Below are 24,307 nucleotides of genomic sequence, written 5' to 3'. Positions count from 1 at the left end.
TTCATGCCTCTGATCTGGTTCGTGCCTTTCATAGGGCCCATCCTGATCGCCCTGGTGGTTCTGGTGAGGGTTCGGTGCCCCCTCCTTGAGGGGGGGGTACTGTTGTGAATTTGGATTCTGGGCTCCCCCGGTGGCTACTGGTGGAATTGAACTTGTGACATCATCTTCCCTGTTCACCTGTTCTGATTAGATCTGGGTGTCGCTATATAACCTGGCTTCTCTGTTAGATGCTTGCCGGTCATCAATGTTATCAGAAGCCTCTCTGTGCTTGTTCCTGCTCCCAGACATCTACTAGATAAGTTGGACATTCGTCCATGTTTTGTTTTTGTATTTTGGTTCCAGTTCACAGCTGCAGTTTCGTTACTGTGTCTGGAAAGCTCTTGTTGATCAGGAATTGCCACTCTGGTATTATGAGTTAATGCCAGAGTCCTAAAGTAATTTCTGGATGTGTTTTGTTAGGGTTTTTTACTGACCATGAAAGTATGCTTTCTGTCTTCTGCTATCTAGAAAGCGGACCTCAAATTTGCTAAAACTATTTTCCTGCTGCGTTTGTTGTTTCATCTCATATCACCGCCAATATATGTGGGGGGCTTCTGTCTCCTTTTTGGGCATTTCTCTAGAGGTGAGTCAGGTCTTATATTTCCCTCTGCTAGCATTATTTAGTTCTCCGGCCGGCGCTGGGCATATAGGGATAAAAAGTAGGACATGCTACCTGGCTACTTCTAGATGATGCGGTAGGTTTAGTTCATGGTCAGTACAGTTACATCTTCCAAGAGCTTGTTCCTATTGAGGCTTATGCTAGTTCTCTGGCCATGGAGATCATGATAGCCGAGTTTGCCCTTAATAATCGGGCTAGTTCTGCTACCTTGGTTTCGCCCTTCTTTTGTAATTTTGGTTTTCATCCTCGTTTTTCTTCAGGGCAGGTTGAGCCTTCTGATTGTCCTGGTGTGAATTCTGTGGTTGACAGGTTGCAGCAAATTTGGGCTCATGTGGTGGACTGTTGTGAATTCCGTTCTTGGGCTCCCTCCGGTGGTTGTAAATGGCACTTTTGTGAATTCTGCCCTTGGGCTCCCTCCGGTGGTTTTAAGTGGAACTGCTGCTCCTTGGATTTAGCTTTAGCAGCTGCTTCCACTGATCGTCTCTCCTGCTCTGCTATTTAGCCTGGCTCTAATCTTCAGCCAGTGCCAGCTGTCAAGGTTTCTTGGTTGGATTCAGATCTCTCTTTGGATTTCCCTGATATCTTTGCTGAACTGGACAGACTAAGTCCTTGCTTGTTCATTTGTTGTCCACTTGCTGTGGACTTAATCATTCAGCTCATTTTATGTTTTCTCTAGTCCAGCTTGTCAGTATTGAATATTCAGTTAAGCTGGAAGCTCTGGGGAAGCAGATTTGCCCTCCACACCGTTAGTCAGGTGTGGAGATTTTTTGTAAACTCTGTGGTGGATTTTTCTAGCTTTTAATACTGACCGCACAATATTCTTTCCTATTCTGTCTATCTAGTTAGAAGTGGCCTCCTTTGCTAAATCCTGGTTTCATTCTGTGTATGTCATTTCCCTCTCTACTCACAGTCAATATTTGTGGGGGGCTGTCTATCCTTTAGGGATTTTCTCTGAGGCGAGATAGCTTTCCTGTTTCCATCTTTAGGGGTAGTTAGTTCTCCGGCTGTGACGAGATGTCTAGGGAGTGACAGGAACATTCCACGGCTACTTCTAGTGTTGTGTTAGGTTCAGGAACTGCGGTCAGTACAGATACCACCTCCTCCAGAGCTCGTCCCATGTTGCTCCTTAACCACCAGGTCATAACAGGCGGGATTATGTGTGGTAATGTGTTAGGGGGCAGGATTATGTGTGGTAATGTGGGGGGAGGGGCGGGTTATGTGTCGTGATGTGGGGGGGCGGGATTATGTGTGGTAATTTGGTGGGGGTAGGATTATGTGTGGTAATGTGGTGGGGGCGGGATTATGGGTGGTAATGTGGTGGGGGGTCGGGATTATCTGTAGTAATGTGGTGGGGGGCGGGATTATGTGTGGTAATGTGGTGCGGGGCGAGATGTGTGGTAATGTGGTTGGGGGCGGGATTATGTGTGGTAATGTGGTTGGGGGCAGGATTATGTGTGGTAATGTGGTGGGGGGGCGGGATTATGTGTGGTAATGTGGTTGGGGGCAGGATTATGTGTGGTAATGTGGTGGGGGCGGGATTATGTGTGGTAATTTGGTGGGGGGCGGGATTATGTGTGGTAATATGGTGGGGGGGCAGGATTATGTGTGGTAATGTGGTGGGGGCAGGATTATGTGTGGTAATGTGGTGGGGGCGGGATTATTTGTGGTAATGTGGTGGGGGGCGGGATTATGTGTGGTAATATGGTGGGGGGCGGGATTATGTGTGGTAATGTAGTGGGGGGGGATTATGTGTGGTGATGTGGGGGGGGTGGGATTATGTGTGGTAATTTGGTGGGGGGCGGGATTATGTGTGGTAATTTGGTGGGGGGCGGGATTGTGTGGTGGTGTGTTGGGGGGCGGGATTATGTGTGATGTGTTGAAGGGGCGGGATTATGTGTGGTGGGGGGGGCAGGATTTGTGGGGGGCGGGATTGTGTGTGGTGATGTGGTGCGGATTGTGTGTGGTAATGTGGTGGGGGCGGGATTATGTGTGGTGATGTGGTGGGGGCGGAGCTACTGTGCAGGGGGCGGGATTAGAGAGTAATCACGATGCCTCTTATATATATAGGTACCACAATACTGTAAATATCAATGTGACTTATTCTTTACAATTGATTGACACATGGGTGAGTTATCTAGAACCTGCTTTTAGAGATGTTTATTGGTAAGTATGAATATTAGCGAATAATCATAGATGCACTCTCATCAAACCTTTAATTTACTATACCTGTGTAAATGTATATGCAGTGCAAAAATATACTCACCGATCACATTCTTCACTGGTTTCCAGGGCCGTTCCAGTCGTCTTCTGAGTCATGTGACTGCTTTTCCGACTTCCCGGCTCACACGTGGCTCTATGTATGAACTGTACATTGTTTTTATAAAGTAAGCCTGTAGAACCACGTCCTGATGCTTCATAGGCTTATATTATAAAAGCAACTTTCAGCTCACACATAGACCCAGGTGTGAGCCGTCAAGTCGGAAAAAAAAGGTGATCAGTGAGTGTATGTAGGTTTTTTTCCCATTTTATTTAGTCCCAATGGCACACCGTGATTGTATCACAACTGCACTGGCAATCATGACATTTATGTACCATTGTAAGTGATGCACTGAGGCATATAATTGGTTAAAAGAACTGTCAGCACACTGACTATTAAAACCAAGTACAGGCCCTCGGTGCAACACGGCGGGACCAATCATTTAAATACACCTTCCCACCTGCTTGTTGTCCTTCTACCTCCACCCCCTATATTTGAGTGACAGCTCTGGTTTCGTAGAGCCAAAGAAGGAAGGAGATAGCTGGAAAACAAGCAGGTAGGAAGGTGCATTTAAATGTTTGACGTGCCATGGAACACCATTTGCCTATACTTGGTTTGATTACTCATTCTGTGCTGATCAGAGGTAGTCGCTGTTGTTACAAGTAGATATCGGTTGCATAACACATACTAATATAATGCTTACTTCACTATGTGATTTCTCTGATGTACAACAAGATGTGATTTCTCTATAAAAGTTTTGCCACATTCTGAACATGAAAATGGCCTCTCCCCTGTGTGATATCTGTGATGTCTAAAAAGATGTGATTTGTGTAAAAAACATTTCCCACATTCCGAGCATGAATATGGCTTCTCCCCAGTGTGAATTTTCTGATGTCTAACAAGACGAGTTTTCTCTGCAAAACCGTTCCCACATTCTGAACATATAAATGGTTTGTCACCTGTGTGAATTCTCTGATGTGCAACAAGATTTGATTTTAAACTAAAACTTTCCCCACATTCTGAACATGAATATGGCTTCTCTCCTGTGTGAATTTTCTTATGTCTACGCAGATTAGATTTGTTATTAAAACTTTTCTCACATTCTGAACATGAAAATGGCTTCTCCCCTGTGTGAGTTCTCTCATGTATAGTAAGATCTGATATCCGTGTGAAACATTTCCCACATTCTGAACATGAAAATGGCTTCTCGCACATGTGAACTATTTGATGTTCAACACCTTGTCTATTTGAATTTTGCGCAGCAATCGTTGATGAATTAAGATATAAAACTCGCCGAAGAGGATCATATAATAGATTTTTGCTCTGGAGTGTTGGAGATATATCTGGGATAATGACATGTTCTTCATATGTATCCGATGTGACACCATGATGATCTGCTGTATAATCTGAAAATATCAGACATCCCTCTGAGCTCCTGGTACAGTCATCTGCCAAGGATAAAACTGACTATTATTTTTCAATAAAAGTGCCTTGAAATTATATTATTAATTATAATATCTGTTGTACTTTAGAACATTTCTATATAAATATGTATATACAAATTGTAATAAGAATCAAGTATCAACTGTTTAACCCCTTCCTGATGGGCAACTTTTAATGTTTAGCTTTTACCATCCCTTCTTCAGAGCCATGACTTATTTTTTCATCAACATAGACACATGAGGGTTTATGTTTTTGCAGTTTTGAATGAGACAACTAATTTTATCATATAATATACTGAAAAATGGGGACAAAGAATAGTAAGTGGGTGAAATAAAAACAATTCCACCAGCATCAAGGTGTCCATGTTCTGGACCTGGTCCTCCTCGACCAGGGGCGGACATACCGCCGGTTCAGCCTGTGCAGCTGCACAGGGGCCCCAAAGGAGAGGGGGGCCCGATCAGCTGCTGAAATGTCTTGTTCTGTCATAGAGGCAGCGGCAGCATCTCCAGTAAGTGGAGAGGAAGGGGGCCGGTACCTGAGTCATTTGCCGTTAGAAAGGGCCCTGCAATCTGCAGCAGACGCTGTAGGGGGCCGCTTCCTCTCCTATTGATGCTGCTGCTGGCTCTATGATGCAGGTCAGGAGAATCGCAGCATTGCTTTCAGTTCCACTTGCAGGGGCGTGGCTAGGCAGTAAATACATTATTTACTGCCTAGCCACGCCCCTGCAAGTGGCCCCTGCAAGGGAGGCTATGGAATCAAACTCTAATTTAGTATAGTTTGATTGCAAACTTCCATAGCTCCCCTTGTGCACACACGCTGAGCTGGTCCGCGAAGCTCCTCCTCTGGGTCCTCTTTGCTTGTTGTCACATGCCTGCTGCTCCAGCATCCATCCTGTGCAGAGCGTGTCTCCTGCAGCTGCTACAGACCTCTTGGAGCACAAGGTGAGGGATGGCCGGGAGTTCTCACTGCTGCTGGTTAGTATCCGCAGAGCTGCAGTGTCAGGAGGCACCGTGTCCATGACAGCAGTGACTTAGTGACTGTGCGCTCGGTGCTTCCTGGTCGGTGGAGTGAATGGCTGAGAAACCTGATCCTGCACCGATCAGATAGCAGGGAGCTGCATCACAGGCACTAATTCACTGCTTGTAATCACTAACCCCAGATGCCTCCTGCCATTACTGATGCAATATCTCCAGGCTCAGAGTGACCAATGACCCCAGCCTTCCTCCTGTTCTGTATTTTGTATTGCTGCACTTAATATATACAGTATAATTCTGTATAATATGCGCACACAAACACTATAGTACACAGATGTGTATTTTATGAGTATATTCCACTTGTGTATTAAATATAGAGGTATATACTGGCTCATTGATAAAGGCAACCACTGTATGTCCCTTTTGCCTAAAGGTACCTTCACACATAACGATTTCGTTAACGATATCGTTGCAACGTCACGCTTTTTGTGACGTAGCAACGATCCTGATAACGATCTCGTTATTTGTGACAGCGACCAATGATCAGGCCCCTGCTGGGAGATCGTTGGTCGCTGGGAATGATCAGGACCTTTTTTTGGTCGCTGATCACCCGCTGTCATCGCTGGATCGGTGTGTGTGACGCCGATCTAGCGATGTGTTCACCTGTAACCAGGGTAAACATCGGGTTACTAAGTGCAGGGCCGCGCTTAGTAACCCGATATTTACCCTGGTTACCATTGTAAAAGTAAAAAAAAAAACCACTACATACTCACATTCCGATGTCTGTCACGTTCCCCGCCGTCAGCTTCCCTGCACTGTGTAAACGCCGGCCGTAAAGCAGAGCGGTGACGTCACCGCTGTGCTCTGCTTTACGGCCGGCGCTTACACAGTGCAGGGAAGCTGACGGCGGGGAATGTGACAGACATCGGAATGTGTGTATGTAGTGTTTTTTTTTACTTTTACAATGGTAACCAGGGTAAATATCGGGTTACTAAGCGCGGCCCTGCACTTAGTAACCCGATGTTTACCCTGGTTACCAGGGGACTTCGGCATCGTTGAAGACAGTTTCAACTATGCCGAAGTTGTTCCCCTGATCGTTGGTCGCTGGAGAGAGCTGTCTGTGTGACAGCTCCCCAGCGACCACACAACGACTTACCAACGATCACGGCCAGGTCGTATCGCTGGTCGTGATCGTTGGTAAATCGTTTAGTGTAACGGTACCTTAACAAAAGAGGACGGTATGAAATAAAGACCAGGACACTGTAAATAACAGTACTGTATATAACGAGAAGGCACTGTGTAATAAGAGATGGTGTTACACATAACAAGAGAGGGCACTGTGTAATAAGGGACTGGTGCACTTTATAACAAGAGAAGGCACTGTGTAATAAGGGGCGGCAATATACATGAGAGGATACTATGTAATACATGTATACTGTATATCTGTACATTGGTAGCCATAAAAGGAGGGGGGCCCAAACACATTTCTTGCACAGGGGCCCCAAATCGTCTGTGTCCGCCCCTGTCCTCGACCCTTACTCACATTGACATCCGTCATGATATGACCGTAAGAAGGTCGGGGAAGGGGGGAACCAAAACTGTCCCTTAATCTAGGTATGCCCTAGTCTATCCCTAACTCCAGGGTTACCCCAGAAGCTGGAGATGACTGGGTTTCCTTCCTCTCTGTTTTCCTATGAAATCCTATGCAACTCTCACCCTTAGCCCTGGAAGGAAAGGGGCAGGAGTAAAATGGTAACAGTTGGACAGACAGGGGAAAGCCAAGGCACAAACAACAGACAAACAGGAAAAAATGCAAAAGGAAAATGGGTACACAAAGAGACATAAAAGCAACACGAAAGAACGCCATAAAGGGAAAGTAGAGGTATTCACAACAATCTCAAGACGACAAGAGCGACTCTCCAGAACACCTTCTCCAATTCAGCCAGGAACACAATGAAAATTCTATTGCTTGCATGGAGGGGAGCCAGACACAGGTTTATCTCATGGAAGGAGGTGGTTTCAATAAGTAGAACCAACAAATAGACCACAAGGAACTCTAAACCATCCAGAAGAAACCTGCTAACTCATGAATATCCATGTAGATTTAAAGAGTACCTGTTCTCAGCTAATCGCCGTGATATTTTAATCTCAGCTGTATCTCAGGTCCCAGCAGAATGCGGCACATTCATGAAAACGTCACTTTGACACTTGGTAAGGTTTTAATACTAGAAGTTAGGACCATCCCGATTTGGGTACATCTTAACGCTGGTGGGATAGCTTTTACTTTTTTTTTTTTTTTTAAATCAAACGCACTATTGCTTTTACTTATTACTTACAGCAGAGTCTAGGTTCATTTTGTCTCTGTTTGGGTTTTGTATTCATTGTGTATTAAAATAGGACTTGACAACATAATTTTCCAGGTCAGTATGATCACGGTTATGAACAAGGATTTTTGCATTTTAGTGGTTAAAAAAAATATTCAGACCTTGGTAAAGAAAATTTGGTTTTGTTTTGCCATTTTCTGAAATTAGTAACTATTTTTTTTTACCACTGCTTGGTGATCTGTCATTTTTATTAGTACCAATTAGGGGTGGCAAACAACATTTTGAACACTTTTTTTTTTATATAGAATTTTTTTGAGAGAATGAGAAATAAAAAGTTTTGCAGTTTATTTTAATTCTCTACAGAATTTACTGTTTGGGTTAATTAATTTTGTATATCATACTTTTACAAACACGACGATCCCATGTACGTACAGTATATATTTTTATTCATTTTATGTGCGTAAAGTATTATTTTCTTTTTCTTTTTAAAACAATATTTTTTTTACTTAGTTTACACCCCCAAGGGACTTGAACCTGTGATCACTTGAATTATATATTGTAATGTTACAGTAGCTGCACATCCAGGTAGAGTTTCTCTTCCTCCAGATCATCAGGAATTTGATTTTCAACAGATTACTGATTCTAAAAAGATCAGAGGTTCCCAAAAGGATTTAGTTGGTTGGAAAGGAGGAGAAAAAATTTCTGTCACTGCTCACTTAAAATACAGGTTTCATTGTAAATATCTTTACACCCTGGTCCATCGAAGAGTCCATGCTACAGCAAGCCTGTTAGACCATTCTCAGAGCATGGCCTAATGGGCTTCTGTAAGTGCACCACTGACAGGTATAAGGTATTGCAATGCATTATGACAGCAAGAGTGATAAATGTTAAAGTCCCATAAAGGGACCAAGTAAAAAAAAAAAAACAAGTTTGAAAAATTTGTAAACATATTTTAACCCCTTTCTGACCTCGCACGGGATAGTACATCCGAGGTCAGAATCCCCACTTTGATGCGGGCTCCGGCGGTGAGCCCGCATCAAAGCCGGGACATGTCAGCTGTTTTGTACAGCTGACATGTGCCCACAGTAGCGCCGGGTGGAATCGCTATTCACCCGCCACTATGAACTAGTTAAATGCCGCTGTTAAACGCAGACAGCAGCATTTAACTAGCGCATCGGGCTGAAAATGCGCGCATCTCTGACCCCGCCAGGTGATCGGGGGTCAGCGATGCGTCAGCATGACAACCAGAGGTCTATTGAAGACCTCTATGGTTGTTGATGCCGGATTGCTGTGAGCGCCACACTGTGGTCGGCGCTCATAGTAATGCAGCAATTCTACTACGTAGGAGCGATCTGAGCTTCGCTCCTATGTAGCAGAGCTGATCAGGCTATGCCAGTTGCTAGCTTCCCATGGAGGCTATTGAAGCATGGCAAAAGTAAAAAGAAAATGTTTTAAAAAATATGACTAAAATAAAAAAATATAAAAGGTTTAAATCACCCCCCTTTCGCACCATTCAAAATAAAATAAAAAAAAATTCAAATATACACATACTTAGTATCGCCGCCTTCAGAATCGCCCAATCTATCAATAAAAAAAAAATTTGAAACACCAGAATTACGTTTTTTTTGGTCGCCGCGACATTGCATTAAAATGCAATAATGGGCAATCAAAAGAATGTATCTGCACCAAAATGGTATCATTAAAAACGTCAGCTCGGCACGCAAAAAATAAGCCCTCACTTAACCCAAGATCATAAAAAATGAAGACCCTACGGGTATTGGAAAATGATGCAATTTATTTTTTTTTTTAGCAAAGTTTGGAATTTTTTTTACCACTTAGATAAAAAAGAACCTATACATGTTTGGTGTCTATGAATTCGTAATGACCTGGAGAATCAAAACGGCAGGTCAGTTTTAGTATTTAGTGAACCTAGCAAAAAGGCCAAACAAAAAAACCAATGTGGGATTGCACTTTTTTTTGCAATTTCACCGCACGAATTTATTTCCCGTTTTCTAGTACACGACATGGTAAAACCAATTATGTCATTCAAAAGTACAACTTGTCATGCAAAAAAATAAGCCCTCACATGGCCATATTGATGGAAAAATAAAAAAGTTATGGCTCTGGGAAGGAGGGGAGCGAAAGAAGAAAAACAAAAATACCCCGGGTCATGAAGGAGTTAAATACATTGCAAAATAAAAAAAGCGAAAAAAAATATGCAAATAAATATATATATTTTTTCTTTTTTTAACAAAAATAAACAAAAAAGTACAAATATTTATCGCTGCGTTCGGAAAGACCCCACCTATAAAATGGTCACAAAAAAAGTGAAAAAAGCATTGTTTTTGGACATCATACCAGAGAACAAAAAGTAGAATAAAACGCAATCAAACAAAAAGACGAAAGTAAATAAAAATTATATCTCTGAAAAAGTCATCTTGTCCCGCAAAAATCAAGCGGAGAAATAGAAGGTTATACCTCTCAGAATAAAGCAATGCAAAAATTATTATTTTTACTATGAAAAATTTTTTGTGTAAAAGTAGCAAAGAATAACATTTTTTATAGAAATATGGTATAGCTGTAGTCGTACTGATCCAAATAATAAAGCTGCCTTATCAGGTTTACTACAACGGCATAAAAAATCCCCCAAAGAACGATTCCTGAATTTGCTGGTTATTGTTCATTTCCTCCCAAAAACTGGAAGAAAATGGTAAGAATAAAAACGTCAACTCATTCCACACAACAAAAAAAAACACACAAGCCCTCACAAGACTCTGCCAGCAGATATACAGTGCCTTGCGAAAGTATTCGGTCCCCTGGAACTTTTCAATCTTTTCTCACATATCATGCTTCAAACATAGCAATACCAAATGTAAATTTTTGGTGAAGAATCAACAACAAGTGGAACACAATTGTGAAGTTGAACGAAATTTATTGGTTATTTAAACTTTTTGTGGAAATTCAAACACTAAAAAGTGGGGCGTGCAATATTATTTGTCCCCTTTACTTTCAGTGCAGCAAACTCACTCCAGAAGTTCACTGTGAATCTCTGAATGATCCAATGTTGTCCTAAATGCCTAATGATGATAAATATAATCCACCTGTGTGTAATCAAGTCTCTGTATAAATGCACCTGCTCTGTGATAGTCTCAGGGTTCTGTTTGAAGCACAGAGAGCATCATGAAGACCAAGGAACACAACAGGCAGGTCCGTGATACTGTTGTGGAGAAGTTTAAAGCCGGATTTGGATACAAAATTATTTCCAAAACTTTAAACATCCCAAGAAGCACTGTGCAAGCGATCATATTGAAATGGAAGGAGTATCATAACACTGAAAATCTACCCGGCTGTCCCTCTAAACTTTCATCTCAAACAAGGAGAAGACTGATCAGAGATGCAGCCAAGAGGCCCATGATCACTCTGGATGAACTACAGAGATCTACAGCTGAGGTGGAAGGTCTGTCCATAGGACAACAATCAGTCGTACACTGCACAAATCTGGCCTTTATGGAAGTGGCAAGAAGAAAGCCATTTCTCAAAGATATCTGTTATGACCTGGTGGTTAAGGAGCAACATGGGACGAGCTCTGAGGAGGTGGTATCTGTACTGACCGCAGTTCCTAATCCTAACACCAACACTAGAAGTAGCCGTGGGATGTTCCTGTCACTCCCTAGACACCTCGTAACAGCCGGAGGACTAACTACCCCTAAAGATGGAAACAGAAAGCTATCTCGCCTCAGAGAAATTCCCCAAAAGGAAAGATAGCCCCCCACAAATATTGACTGTGAGTGGAGAGGGAAATTACATACACAGGAATGAAAACAGATTTTAGCAAAGGAGGCCACTACTAATCTAGATAGACAGAATAGGAAAGGATACTGTGCGGTCAGTATTAAAAACTAAAAATCCACGCAGAGTTTACAAAAATGATCTCCACACCGACTCACAGTGTGGAGGGCAAATCTGCTTCCCCAGAGCCTCCAGCTAGGCTGAATATATCATAGTGACAAGCTGGACAAAAAAAAACACAACATGAGCAGAGCGATTAAGTCCACAGCAAATGGACAACAAAAGAACTAGTTAGAACCTATCTTTTGCTGAAATGGACAGGCCATAAGAGAAATCCAAGGAGAGATCTGAATCCAACCCAGAAACATTGACAGCTGGCATGAACTGAAGTCCAGAGCCAGGTTAAATAGCAGAGCAAGGAGAGGCGATCAGTGAAAGCAGCTGCTAATGCAAAACCCAAGAAGCAGCAGTTCCACTTGCAACCACCAGAGGGAGCCCAAGGGCAGAACTCACAAAAGTGCTATTCACAACAGTACCCCCCTTGAGGAGGGGTCACCGAACCCTCACCAGAGCCCCCAGGCCGATCAGGACGAGCCAAGTGAAAAGCACGAACCAAATCGGCAGCATGGACATTGGAGGCAACAACCCAAGAATTATCCTCTTGGCCATAACCCTTCCACTTGACCAGATATTGAAGCTTCCGCCTCGAAAAATGAGAATCTAAAATCTTCTCCACCACATATTCCAACTCCCCCTCAACCAACACCGGAGCAGGAGGGTCAACAGAGGGGACCACAGGCACCACATATCTCCGCAACAAAGATCTATGGAAAACATTATGGATGGAAAAAGAAGCTGGAAGGGCCAAACAAAAAGATACCGGATTGATAATTTCAGAAATCTTATAAGGACCAATAAAACGAGGCTTGAACTTAGGGGAAGAAACCTTCATAGGAACATGACGAGAAGAGAACCAGACCAAATCCCCAACACGAAGCCGGGGACCAACACACCGACGACGGTTAGCAAAACGTTGAGCCTTCTCCTGAGACAACGTCAAATTGTCCACCACATGAGTCCAAATCTGCTGCAACCTGTCCACCACAGAATCCACACCAGGACAGTCAGAAGGCTCAACCTGCCCTGAAGAAAAACGAGGATGAAAACCAAAGTTACAAAAAAAAGGCGAAACCAAGGTAGCCGAACTAACCCGATTATTAAGGGCAAACTCGGCCAACGGCAAAAAGGGCACCCAATCATCCTGATCCGCAGACACAAAGCATCTCAAATAGGTTTCCAAGGTCTGATTGGTTCGCTCAGTTTGGCCATTTGTCTGAGGATGAAATGCTGAAGAAAAAGACAAATCAATGCCCATTCTAGCACAAAAAGAACGCCAAAACCTAGAAACGAACTGGGAACCTCTGTCAGACACAATATTCTCCGGAATGCCATGCAAACGAACCACATGCTGAAAAAATTATGGAACCAAATCAGAGGAGGAAGGCAACTTAGGCAAAGGTACCAGATGGACCATCTTAGAAAACCGGTCACAAACCACCCAGATGACAGACATCTTCTGAGAAACAGGAAGATCCGAAATAAAATCCATGGAAACATGCATCCAAGGCCTCTCAGGGACCGGTAAAGGCAAAAGCAACCCACTAGCACGGGAATAGCAAGACTTGGCCCGAGCACAGGTCCCACAGGACTGCACAAAAGAACGCACATCCCGCGACAAGGAAGGCCACCAAAACGACCTAGCAACCAAATCTCTGGTACCAAAAATCCCAGGATGACCAGCCAACACCGAACAATGAACCTCAGAAATTACCTTACTAGTCCATCTATCAGGAACAAACAGTTTCCCCACTGGACAGCGGTCAGGTTTATCAGCCTGAAACTCCCGAAGCACCCGCCGTAAATCAGGGGAGATGGCAGAAAGAATCACCCCCTCCTTGAGAATACCAACCGGCTCAAGGACTCCCGGAGAATCAGGCAAAAAACTCCTAGAAAGGGCATCAGCCTTCACATTCTTAGATCCCGGAAGATACGAGACCACAAAATCAAAACGGGAGAAAAACAGGGACCATCGAGCTTGTCTAGGATTCAATCGCTTGGCAGACTCAAGGTAAATCAGATTCTTATGATCGGTCAAGACCACAACGCGATGCTTGGCTCCTTCAAGCCAATGCCGCCACTCCTCGAATGCCCACTTCATAGCCAACAACTCCCGATTTCCGGCATCATAATTACGCTCAGCAGGCGAAAACTTTCTGGAGAAGAAGGCACACGGTTTCATCAAAGCGCCATCAGAACTTCTCTGAGACAAAACGGCCCCTGCCCCAATCTCAGAAGCGTCAACCTCAACCTGAAAAGGAAGAGAAACATCCGGCTGACGCAACTCAGGGGCAGAAGTAAAACAACGTTTTAGCTCTTGAAAGGCCTCGACAGCCGCCGAGGACCAATTCATCACATCAGCGCCTTTCTTCGTCAAATCGGTCAGGGGCTTAACCACACTGGAAAAGTTAGCAATGAAACGGCGATAAAAATTAGCAAAGCCAAAAAATTTCTGAAGGTTCTTCACAGATGTGGGTTGAATCCAATCATGAATGGCCTGGACCTTAACAGGATCCATCTCAATAGCCGAGGGGGAAAAAATGAAACCCAAAAAAGAAACCTTCTGAACTCCAAAAAGGCACTTAGAGCCCTTCACAAACAACGCATTAGCACGAAGGATCTGAAATACCATCCTGACCTGTTTCACATGAGACTCCCAATCATTGGAAAAAACCAAAATATCATCCAAATATACAATCATGAATTTATCAAGATAATTCCGGAAGATATCATGCATAAAGGACTGAAACACAGATGGAGCATTAGAGAGCCCGAATGGCATCACAAGGTATTCAAAATGGCCTTCAGGCGTATTAAATGCAGTTTTCCATTCGTCACCCTGTTTGATACGAACAAGATTATACGCCCCTCGAAGGTCAATCTTAGTAAACCAACTAGCCCCCTTAATCCGAGCAAACAAATCAGAAAGCAAAGGTAAAGGGTTTTGGAATTTGACCGTGATCTTATTGAGAAGGCGATAATCTATACAGGGTCTCAAGGAGCCATCCTTCTTGGCAACAAAAAAGAATCCCGCTCCCAGCGGTGATGAAGACGGGTGAATATGCCCCTTCTCCAAAGACTCCTTAATATATAATTCCACATGGCGGCATGCTCTGGCACAGACAAATTGAAAAGTCGTCCCTTAGGGAACTTACAGCCAGGAATCAAATTAATAGCACAATCGCAGTCCCTATGAGGAGGAAGGGAACTGGACCTGGGCTCATCAAATATATCCTGGAAATCTGACAAAAACTCAGGCACTTCAGAAGAAGGGGAAGAGGAAATTGACATCAAAGGAACATCACTATGTATCCCTTGACAACCCCAACTAGTCACAGACATAGATTTCCAATCCAGCACTGGATTATGTACCTGTAACCTTGGAAAACCCAGCACAACAACATCATGCAAATTATGCAACACCAAAAAAGGACAATCTTCCTGATGTGTTGGAGCCATGCACATTGTCAACTGTGTCCAGTACTGAGGTTTATTCTTGGCCAATGGTGTAGCATCAATCCCCCTTAAGGGAATAGGGCTCTGCAAAGGCTGCAAGGGCAAACCACAGCGCCTGGCGAACTCTAAATCCATCAAATTCAGGGCAGCGCCTGAATCCACAAATGCGATAACAGAAAAGGACGATAATGAGCAAATCAGGGTAACAGACAAGAGAAATTTAGGCTGTACAGTACTAATGGTAACAGACCTAGCGACCCTCTTAGTACGCTTAGGGCAATCAGAAATAGCATGAGCTGAATCACCACAGTAAAAACACAGCCTATTCTGACGTCTGAATTCCTGCCGTTCTGCTCTAGTCAAAATCCTATCACATTGCATAGGCTCAGGGCTCTGCTCAGAGGACACTGCCATATGGTGCACAACCTTGCGCTCGCGCAGGCGCCGATCACACTGAATGGCCAAAGACATTGACTCGTTCAAACCAGCAGGCGTGGGAAACCCCACCATAACATCTTTTAGGGCTTCAGAAAGACCCTTTCTGAAAATTGCTGCCAGGGCATACTCATTCCATTTTGTGAGCACAGACCACTTTCTAAATTTCTGACAGTATATTTCTGCCTATGAACAGAAAAAATCGTCAGTTTACAATGTAGTGCAAATATATATGGCGACTCATAAATAGAATAGCAACATAGGAGAACCAAGAGTCAAAACTAGCCAAAAATTTTTTTTTTACAAAAAATTAAGTTTATTAGATGAATCCATTACATTAGTAAGATAAATAGTAATAAAAATCAATTAAAAGAGCATTTAGTAACTGCATCCGTAAATACACCCAAACGTCCAGGTGATTATAACAGGACCAAAATGACTATGATATACATTGGAATGATCGTAAGTATCAAGGCAAGTACTCCTCACACATGAACCTGGTTATCATAGGTGATCCAGGACCCTGGCAGGACCTTACCACACACATGGGTAATTCATCTATTTGACTTTTTTTCATTATTTATGTATCCATGGTGAGATGTGGCGATTTTCACCATTTGATTACTGGTAGTATACTTTTTCAGACTTAATCTAATCGCCACTCACCTATGATAACCAGGTTCATGTGTGAGGAGTACTTGCCTTGATACTTACGATCATTCCAATGTATATCATAGTCATTTTGGTCCTGTTATAATCACCTGGACGTTTGGGTGTATTTACGGATGCAGTTACTAAATGCTCTTTTAATTGATTTTTATTACTATTTATTACTATTTATCTTACTAATGTAATGGATTCATCTAATAAACTTAATTTTTTGTAAAAAAAAATTTTTTGGCTAGTTTTGACTCTTGGTTCTCCTATGTTGCTAGTATATTTCTGCCGCTTCCTGACCCTGACACAGAGCCAGCAAGGTTTTTTCTGCCTGATCCACAGAATTAGGTTCGTCATACAGCAATCCAAGCGCTTGAAAAAATGCGTCTACATTGAGCAATGCCGGATCCCCTGACTCAAGGGAGAATGCCCAGTCCTGCGGGTCTCCACGCAGCAGAGAAATGACAATCTTCACCTGCTGAATGGGGTCACCAGAGGAACGGGGTCTCAAAGCAAAAAATAATCTGCAGTTATTTTTAAAGTTCAAAAATTTGGATCTATCTCCAAAAAACAAATCCGGAATAGGAATTTTAGGCTCTAAAACCGGAGCCTGAACTACATAATCTTGGATACTCTGTACCCTTGCAGCGAGTTGATCCACACGAGAGGATAAACCCTGAACATCCATGTCAGCACCAGAGTCCTGAACCACCCAGAGATTAAGGGGAAGGAAAAAAAAAAAACAAAACAGACTGCAAAGAAAAAAATGGCTCAGAATTTTTTTTTCTTCCCTCCTTTGAGATGCATTCAACACATTGTGGGCCAGCTGTACTGTTATGACCTGGTGGTTAAGGAGCAACATGGGACGAGCTCTGAGGAGGTGGTATCTGTACTGACCGCAGTTCCTAATCCTAACACCAACACTAGAAGTAGCCGTGGGATGTTCCTGTCACTCCCTAGACACCTCATAACAGCCGGAGGACTAATTACCCCTAAAGATGGAAACAGAAAGCTATCTCGCCTGTTATGACCTGGTGGTAAGGTCCACGCTGAGAAGACCTGGTGATTAGGTGCACACTGTAATGACCTGGTGGTTAGGTGCACAGCGAACTGACCTGGTGGCTAGGTGCACACTGAGATGACCTGGTGGTTAGGTGCACACTGAGATGACCTGGTGGTCAAAACAAAACCCGAGACAAGCTCTGAGGAGGTGGTAACTCCACTGACCGCAATCCCTAATCCTGACACCAACACTAGAAGTAGCCGTGGAGCGTTCCTAACTCTCCCTAGACGCCTCTTCACAGCCTAAGAGCTAACTACCCCTAAAGATGAAAATAGAAAACTACCTTGCCTCAGAGAAATTCCCCAAAGGAAAGGTAGCCCCCCACATATATTGACTGTGAGTTAAGAGGGAAGTAACAAATGTAGGAATGAAAACAGATTTTAGCAAAGGAGGCCACAACTATACTAGATAGACAAAGAAAAGCAAAGGGAACTGTGCGGTCAGTACAAAAACTAAAAATCCACGCAGAGTATGCAAAAAGACCTCCACACCGACTCACGGTGCGGAAGGGGCAACTCTCCACCCCCAGAGCTTCCAGCTAGCAAACAAATATCATAATGGCAAGCTGGACAAGAAAAATAGCAAACACAGAGGAATAACCTCAAATGCAAATGGACACAAAAATCATAAGCAAAAACTTAGCTTCTGCTGGAATGGACAGGTGTTGTGAATTCCGTTCTCGGGCTCCCTCCTGTGGTCGTGAATGGTACTTTGGTGAGTTCTGTCCTTGGACTCCCTCTGGTGGCTTTGAGTGGAATTGCTGGTCTTTGAGCTTGGCTTCCTCAGCTGCCCTCGCTTATTGCTAGGCTGGCTTCCCTATTTAACTCCACTCAGATCGTTACTTCATGCCAGCTGGCAATGTCTTAGCACTGGTTCAGATCTCTCTGGGATTTCTCTGATGACCTGTCTACTTCAGCAGAAGCTAAGTCCCTGCTAGTTCATTTGTTGTTCATTGCCTTTGAATATATTTCTTAGTACATTCTAAGTTCTTGTCCAGCTTGCTATCATGATATTTCCTTGCTAGCTGGAAGCTCTGGGGTGCAGAGTTGCACCTTCACATCGTGAGTCGGTGTGGGGGCCTTTTTGCATACTCTGCGTGGTTTTTTGTAGGTTTTTGTACTGACCGCACAGTTCCCTTTACTATCCTCTGACTATTTAGTGAAGTCTGGCCTCCTTTGCTAAAACCTGTTTCATTTCTGTGTTTGTGCCTTTCCTCTTAACTCACAGTCAATATTTGTGGGGGGCTGCCTTTTCCTTTGGGGAATTTCTCTGAGGCAAGGTAAGGCTTTGTTTCTATCTTTAGGGGTAGTTAGCTCTTAGGCTGTGAAGAGGCATCTAGGGAGAGTTAGGTATGCTCCACGGCTATTTCTAGTGTGTGTGATAGGATCAGGGTTGCGGTCAGTAGAGCGCCCACATCCCCAGAGCTTGTCCTTAATTTCTGGTTACCCATCAGGTCATTCCGGGTGCTCCTAACCACCAGGTCCATAACAGACAGGCCATCCGAGAAATCCAAGAGAGAGATCTGAACCAGTCCTGAGACATTGACAGCTGGCATCAACTAACTAGCAAGGCCCAGTTAAATAGAAGACCAGCAGAAACAATGAGTGCTTCCAGCTGAGAAAGCACCATCAAGGAACAGCCGTTCCACTCAAAGCCACCAGAGGGGGCCCAAGAGCAGAAATCCCCAAAGTACCATTCATAGCCACAGGAGGGATTCCAAGAACGGAATTCACAACACTCGCCTCAGAGAAATTCCCCAAAAGGAAAGATAGCCCCCCACAAATATTTACTGTGAGTGGAGAGGGAAATTACATACACAGGAATGAAAACAGATTTTAGCAAAGGAGGCCACTACTAATCTAGATAGACAGAATAGGAAAGGATACTGTGCGGTCAGTATTAAAAACTAAAAATCCACGCAGAGTTTACAAAAATGATCTCCACACCGACTCACGGTGTGGAGGGCAAATCTGCTTCCCCAGAGATTCCAGCTAGGCTGAATATATCACAGTGACAAGCTGGACAAGAAAAAACACAACATGAGCAGAGCGATTAAGTCCACAGCAAATGGACAACAAAAGAACTAGTAAGAACTTATCTTTTGCTGAAATGGACAGGCCATAAGAGAAATCCAAGGAGAGATCTGAATCCAACCCAGAAACATTGACAGCTGGCATGAACTGAAGTCCAGAGCCAGGTTAAATAGCAGAGCAAGGAGAGGCGATCAGTGAAGCAGCTGCTAATGCAAAACCGAAGAAGCAGCAATTCCACATTGCAACCACCAGAGGGAGCCCAAGGGCAGAACTCACAAAAGTGCTATTCACAACAGATATCCATAAAAAGTGTTGTTTAACGTTCGCTACAAGCCACCAGGGAGACACACAAAACATGTGGAAGAAGGTGTCCTGGTCAGATGAAACCAAAATCGAACTTTTTCGCAATAATGCCAAATAATATGTTTGGCGTAAAGGCAACACAGCTCATCACCCTGAACACACCATCCCCACTGTCAAACATGGTGGTGGCAGCTTCGTGGTTTGGGCCTGCTTTTCTTCAGCAGGAACAGAGAAGATGGTTAAAATTGATGGGAAGATGGATGGAGCCAAATACAGGACCATTCTTAAAGAAAGCCTGTTGGAGTCTGCAAAAGACCTGAGACTGGAACAGAGATGTGTCTTCCAACAAGACAATTATCCCAAACATAAAGCAAAATCTACAATGGAATGGCTCACAAATAAACGTATCCAGGTGTTAGAATGGCCAAATCAAGTTCACAAACGATCTCCATCAAACCTCACTGAGCTCGAGCTGTTTGCCAAGGAAGAATGGGCAAGAATTTCAGTCTCTTGATGTACAAAACTGATAGAGACATACTCCAAGCGACTTGCAGCTGTAATCGCAGCAAAAGGTGGCGCAACAAAGTATTAAGTTAAAGGGGCCGAATAATATTGCACGCCCCACTTTTCAGTTTTTGAATTTCCACAAAAATTTAAAATAACCGATTAATTTCGTTCACCTTCACAATTATGTTCCACTTGTTGTTGATTCTTAACCAAAAATTTACATTTGGTATCTTTATTTCTGAAGCATGATATGTGGGAAAAGGTTGAAAAGTTCCAGGGAGCCGAATACTTTCACAAGACACTGAAAACTCACAAAACATGGCGATGCAAAAACTTGATTTTGCAAAGAAAAAAGCATTTTTAGTGTGTGACAGCAGTCAAACATAAAAACCCGATATAAATCCGATATTGCTGTAATCACACCAATCCGAAGAATAAAGTCTTTTACTCTCTTATACTATATGAGGAATGAGGTAAAAAAAAATAACCAATTATTCACCTGCTGTTGATTTGTTCATTCTGACTCCCAAAGATCGCAGTAAGACTCGGCTCACATTTCTCCTGTGCTCTACGCTGAGCGCTTACCCCATGGTTTCCATGTAAATGTCTGAAATACGTGATTCAGAAGGAACCCCAGGAAGAATATTCCCTATAATGAAGCAATTTCAGGCACTGTGGATGCTGTCTAGCCTATGTATGTCTTTTTAGGCATGCACAAAAGCAGGGTCCAGCACAGTTTTGTGCACTTCTGAAAAGAAGGACAATGCTGAACAGAGACCAGATGGAGTCCAAAGTAACTGCTGCCTGGTTTACGTGAATGGATCCCTCGGGAGTTTCATTTGAATCACGTCACTCAAACCCCACATTATGTGCTCAGTGTAGCTGTCATGGGTGTGTCAGTGGCTGCATACCATGGCACCGCATCTGACTGCAGAAGGTCTCAGCAGTTTGCATTGCAAACTTCTTAATGGTCCTTCTGACTCTAGGAACCAGTGGCAACATTCCTTCTACTCTAATGGACACACCGATCGAGTGTTTATAACTCCTAGTTTGCTGCTGTAAGATGTGTTTGATATTTCCATTTCCCTGATGAGGCTTGGAGCTATAGCAGTCGGCTATCTTCCTCTTAGTGTTTGGAGGACATCTGTTTCTCCTTGAGTCTACTCAAGTTAAGTGTTCCCCTTGTTTGTGTATCCCATCTGTCTTTAGTGGGGATTAACTATTGCACATCCTATCCTTCCCTATGCAGGGCTTATCGCCAGGATCAGGCAGGGGTTAACTATCCTGCTCGGCGATAGGTGCAAAACCTATATAGGGACAATTAGGGCAGACAGGGTGATGATAGATCTAAATTAACTTTAAGAGATTAGGCACCAGATTAAATCAGCTGGAAAAGTGTTTTGTTGAATACAAATCTCACCCTACAAATAGATTTCCAGGACCTCTTCAAGGTGGTGCATACGCTAAAAAATTAATCATATGGCACACAGATGAGAAGAGAAGAAATGGAGCACTCACCCAGTCCTTGATGTTAAACTTCTTATAATCCATATTAGAATAAGATCCACATCATATCAAAGTATCGTGTGTGGTGTTCAGGTGGCAGGGGAGTGAGCAGATGGAAAAACCTGACGGACTACGGCCGTTTCATGCTGTTCATGCGCTTCTACTGGTTCATAGCCAGGATGTTACAACACTCCCTTTTAACAAGGATTGGGTAGTGGTTAAACACATAATAGTGAAAGTAAAGTAACATGTGAAATAAATACATACATTATTACGGGTAATACCTTCGCTATAACCATACTGACATATCCAGTTTATCATTCAAACCGAGTGGACATTGAGTATCGCAGATTTACCGTATTTTCCGGCGTATAAGACGACTTTTTAACCCCTGAAAATCTTCTTAAAAGTCGGGGGTCGTCTTATACGCCGGGTATCGCCTTGTATGCCGGGTGTATATGGTGGGGGGGGGTGGGGGGGGGAGTGGTCCTGATGACGACGAGGGGGCGTCTCACAGGAAAGTGAGTATCCCCCATTACCTCATCGTAGCGCTGCAGCGTGAGGTCTCTGTGCTGGGAGCGGCGGCTGCTGTGCTGTGGGGCGGCGGCTCCTCTTCTGCAGTGTGGGGCCTCTGTGCTGTGGGGCTGCGGCGGCGGCGTATCTTCATGCAGTCGGGGCTCCTCTGGCATCTCCTTAAAGCCCCGCCGGTGCAATGCGGTGGCCTCCGGGAAAATGGCCGCTGCCCAGATTCAGATCTCGTCCCGAGATCTCGGGAGACGAGATCTGAATCTGAGCAGCGGCCATTTTCCCGGAGGCAGCTCAATAGGTGTGATGCGGCGGCCTCCGGGAAAATGGCCGCTGCTCAGATTCAGATCTCGTGTCCCGAGATCTCGGGACGAGATCTGAGTCTGAGCATGCGCCGCCCCCAGCGGCCATTTTCCCGGAGGACACTGCATCGCACCTATTGAGCTGCCTCCGGGAAAATGGCCGCTGCTCAGATTCAGATCTCGTCTCCCGAGATCTTGGGACGAGATCTGAATCTGAGCAACGGCCATTTTCCCGGAGGCCACCGCATTGCACTGATGGAGCTGCCGGCGGGGTCTCCGGGCTTTAAGGAGATGCCGGAGGAGCCCCGACTGCATGAAGATACGCCGCCGCCCCACAGCACAGAGGACCTACACTGCAGAAGAGGAGCCGCCGCCCCACAGCACCCACGTGGCACAAAGAGGAGCAGCAGCCGCCGCTCCCAGCAGAGACCCCACGCTGCAGCGCTACGATGAGGTAATGGGGATACTCACTTTCCTTTGAGACGCCCCCTCGTCGTCATCAGGACCACTCCCCCCCCCCAAAAGGCACATTAGTCACCTGCCCTATAAGACGACATACGGTGTATAAGAAGACCCCCGACTTTTAAGAAGATTTTATAATTTAACTGGTAAAGTTGGGGGGTCGTCTTATACGCCCAGTCGTCTTATACGCCGGAAAATACGGTATTTAAGTTTATATTAGGATTATGTTTAAAAGCAAACGAATTAACAAACAATTTATTAAAAAGAGGTTACCCTCCTTGCGTTGGATGGGCACTTCACATCCGTCTCTTAGGGCCTGGATAGAGTTGGTAAATCTAATTGTGCCGTATGAACGCACTTTATACCAAAATAGAGGTTGTTTAGAGAAATTTAATAAAATCTGGGACTTGTGGAACTCGTCGTACCTCACCATATCATCACGTAGTTGAGGGCCTAGATTCAGTATAATAAAGATTTGAGAAACCGAGTGATTCACGCTGAACATTAAAACTGTTATGCTAATGTGGTGGAGACCGTTTTGTTTAGGCAGTAAGATAGGTTGAGTTTTAGGATTTTCAGTATATGCGACATACTATTATATTTCAAATTTGCATGATCCGATCAGTGTATACAGCATTATGTTAATGAATCTATTATTATGATGTACCTGCACTGACCTGGAAATATGTAAACTGTGTATGTACACGTGAATTAAGTGTTTTAATAAACGAATTTAAAAAAAAAAAAAGAGGTTACCCTGAGGCTATACTTATTGAAGCTAGAACAAAGGCAGAAGAGAAAAATCAGTCAGACTTACTAAAGCAGGTAAAGAAAAAAAAACACCAGGTAGTTTAGCAGATAATAAGAGATTAATTTTTTTCTTTTAAACATAATCCTAATATGAACTTAATTAAAGCTGTGATCCAAAGAAATTGGCAACTCTTGGAAAGTGACAAAGATCTTACAGCAGTAGCAAAAATAAACCATTAAGGGTATGTGCACACGTATTCTTGAGGTCTGCGGATTTTTCCGCAGCGGATTTGTGTAAACCACAGATAAAATGTACTGTGTTTTACCTGTGGATTTCCTGCGGAATTACCACGGATTTACCGTGGTTTTTGTGCGGATTCCACTGCGGTTTTACACCTGCGGTTTTTTATTATGGAGCAGGTGTAACCCGCAGCGGATTCCGCACAAAGAATCTACATGTTGCGGAATGTAAACCGCTGTGTTTCCACGCGTTTTTTCCCGCAGCATGTGGACTGCTGATTGCGTTTCCCATAGGTTTACATTGTACTGTAAACTCATGGGAAACTGCTGCGGACCCGCGGCTGCGGAAACGCTCCGGATCTGCAGCAAAATCCGCAGCGTGTGCACATAGCCTAATTAGCTATAAGAGAAGCCGCAATCTAAATGATATTCAAGTGCAAAAATGATTCGTTGAAACTAATAGTAGAATAACGTGGTTGGATGGGAAAAATCCAACAGGAAATTTT

General features: G+C 43.8%; 1 protein-coding gene across 3 annotated transcripts in view; it reads right to left on the bottom strand.

The window, feature by feature from the left end:
* Positions 1-2,790: 2,790 nt before the first annotated feature.
* The window catches only part of LOC143767299 (gastrula zinc finger protein XlCGF66.1-like), a 34,874-nt gene continuing 13,357 nt past the window's right edge, over positions 2,791-24,307 (bottom strand). For 2 of the 3 annotated variants that reach the window (XM_077255527.1, XM_077255526.1), the window contains one exon: positions 2,797-4,363. In XM_077255527.1, coding sequence (XP_077111642.1) covers positions 3,615-4,363 — 749 coding nt within the window. In that variant the 3' untranslated portion in view covers positions 2,797-3,614. Of the gene's footprint in view, positions 4,364-24,307 lie in introns of all 3 variants that reach the window. The other variant, XM_077255528.1, reaches the window with a different exon arrangement.

Source organism: Ranitomeya variabilis, chromosome 4 (genome assembly GCF_051348905.1).
Source record: "Ranitomeya variabilis isolate aRanVar5 chromosome 4, aRanVar5.hap1, whole genome shotgun sequence".
NCBI classification, from domain to species: domain Eukaryota; kingdom Metazoa; phylum Chordata; class Amphibia; order Anura; family Dendrobatidae; genus Ranitomeya; species Ranitomeya variabilis.
This window is presented reverse-complemented; position numbering and strand designations above follow the sequence as displayed.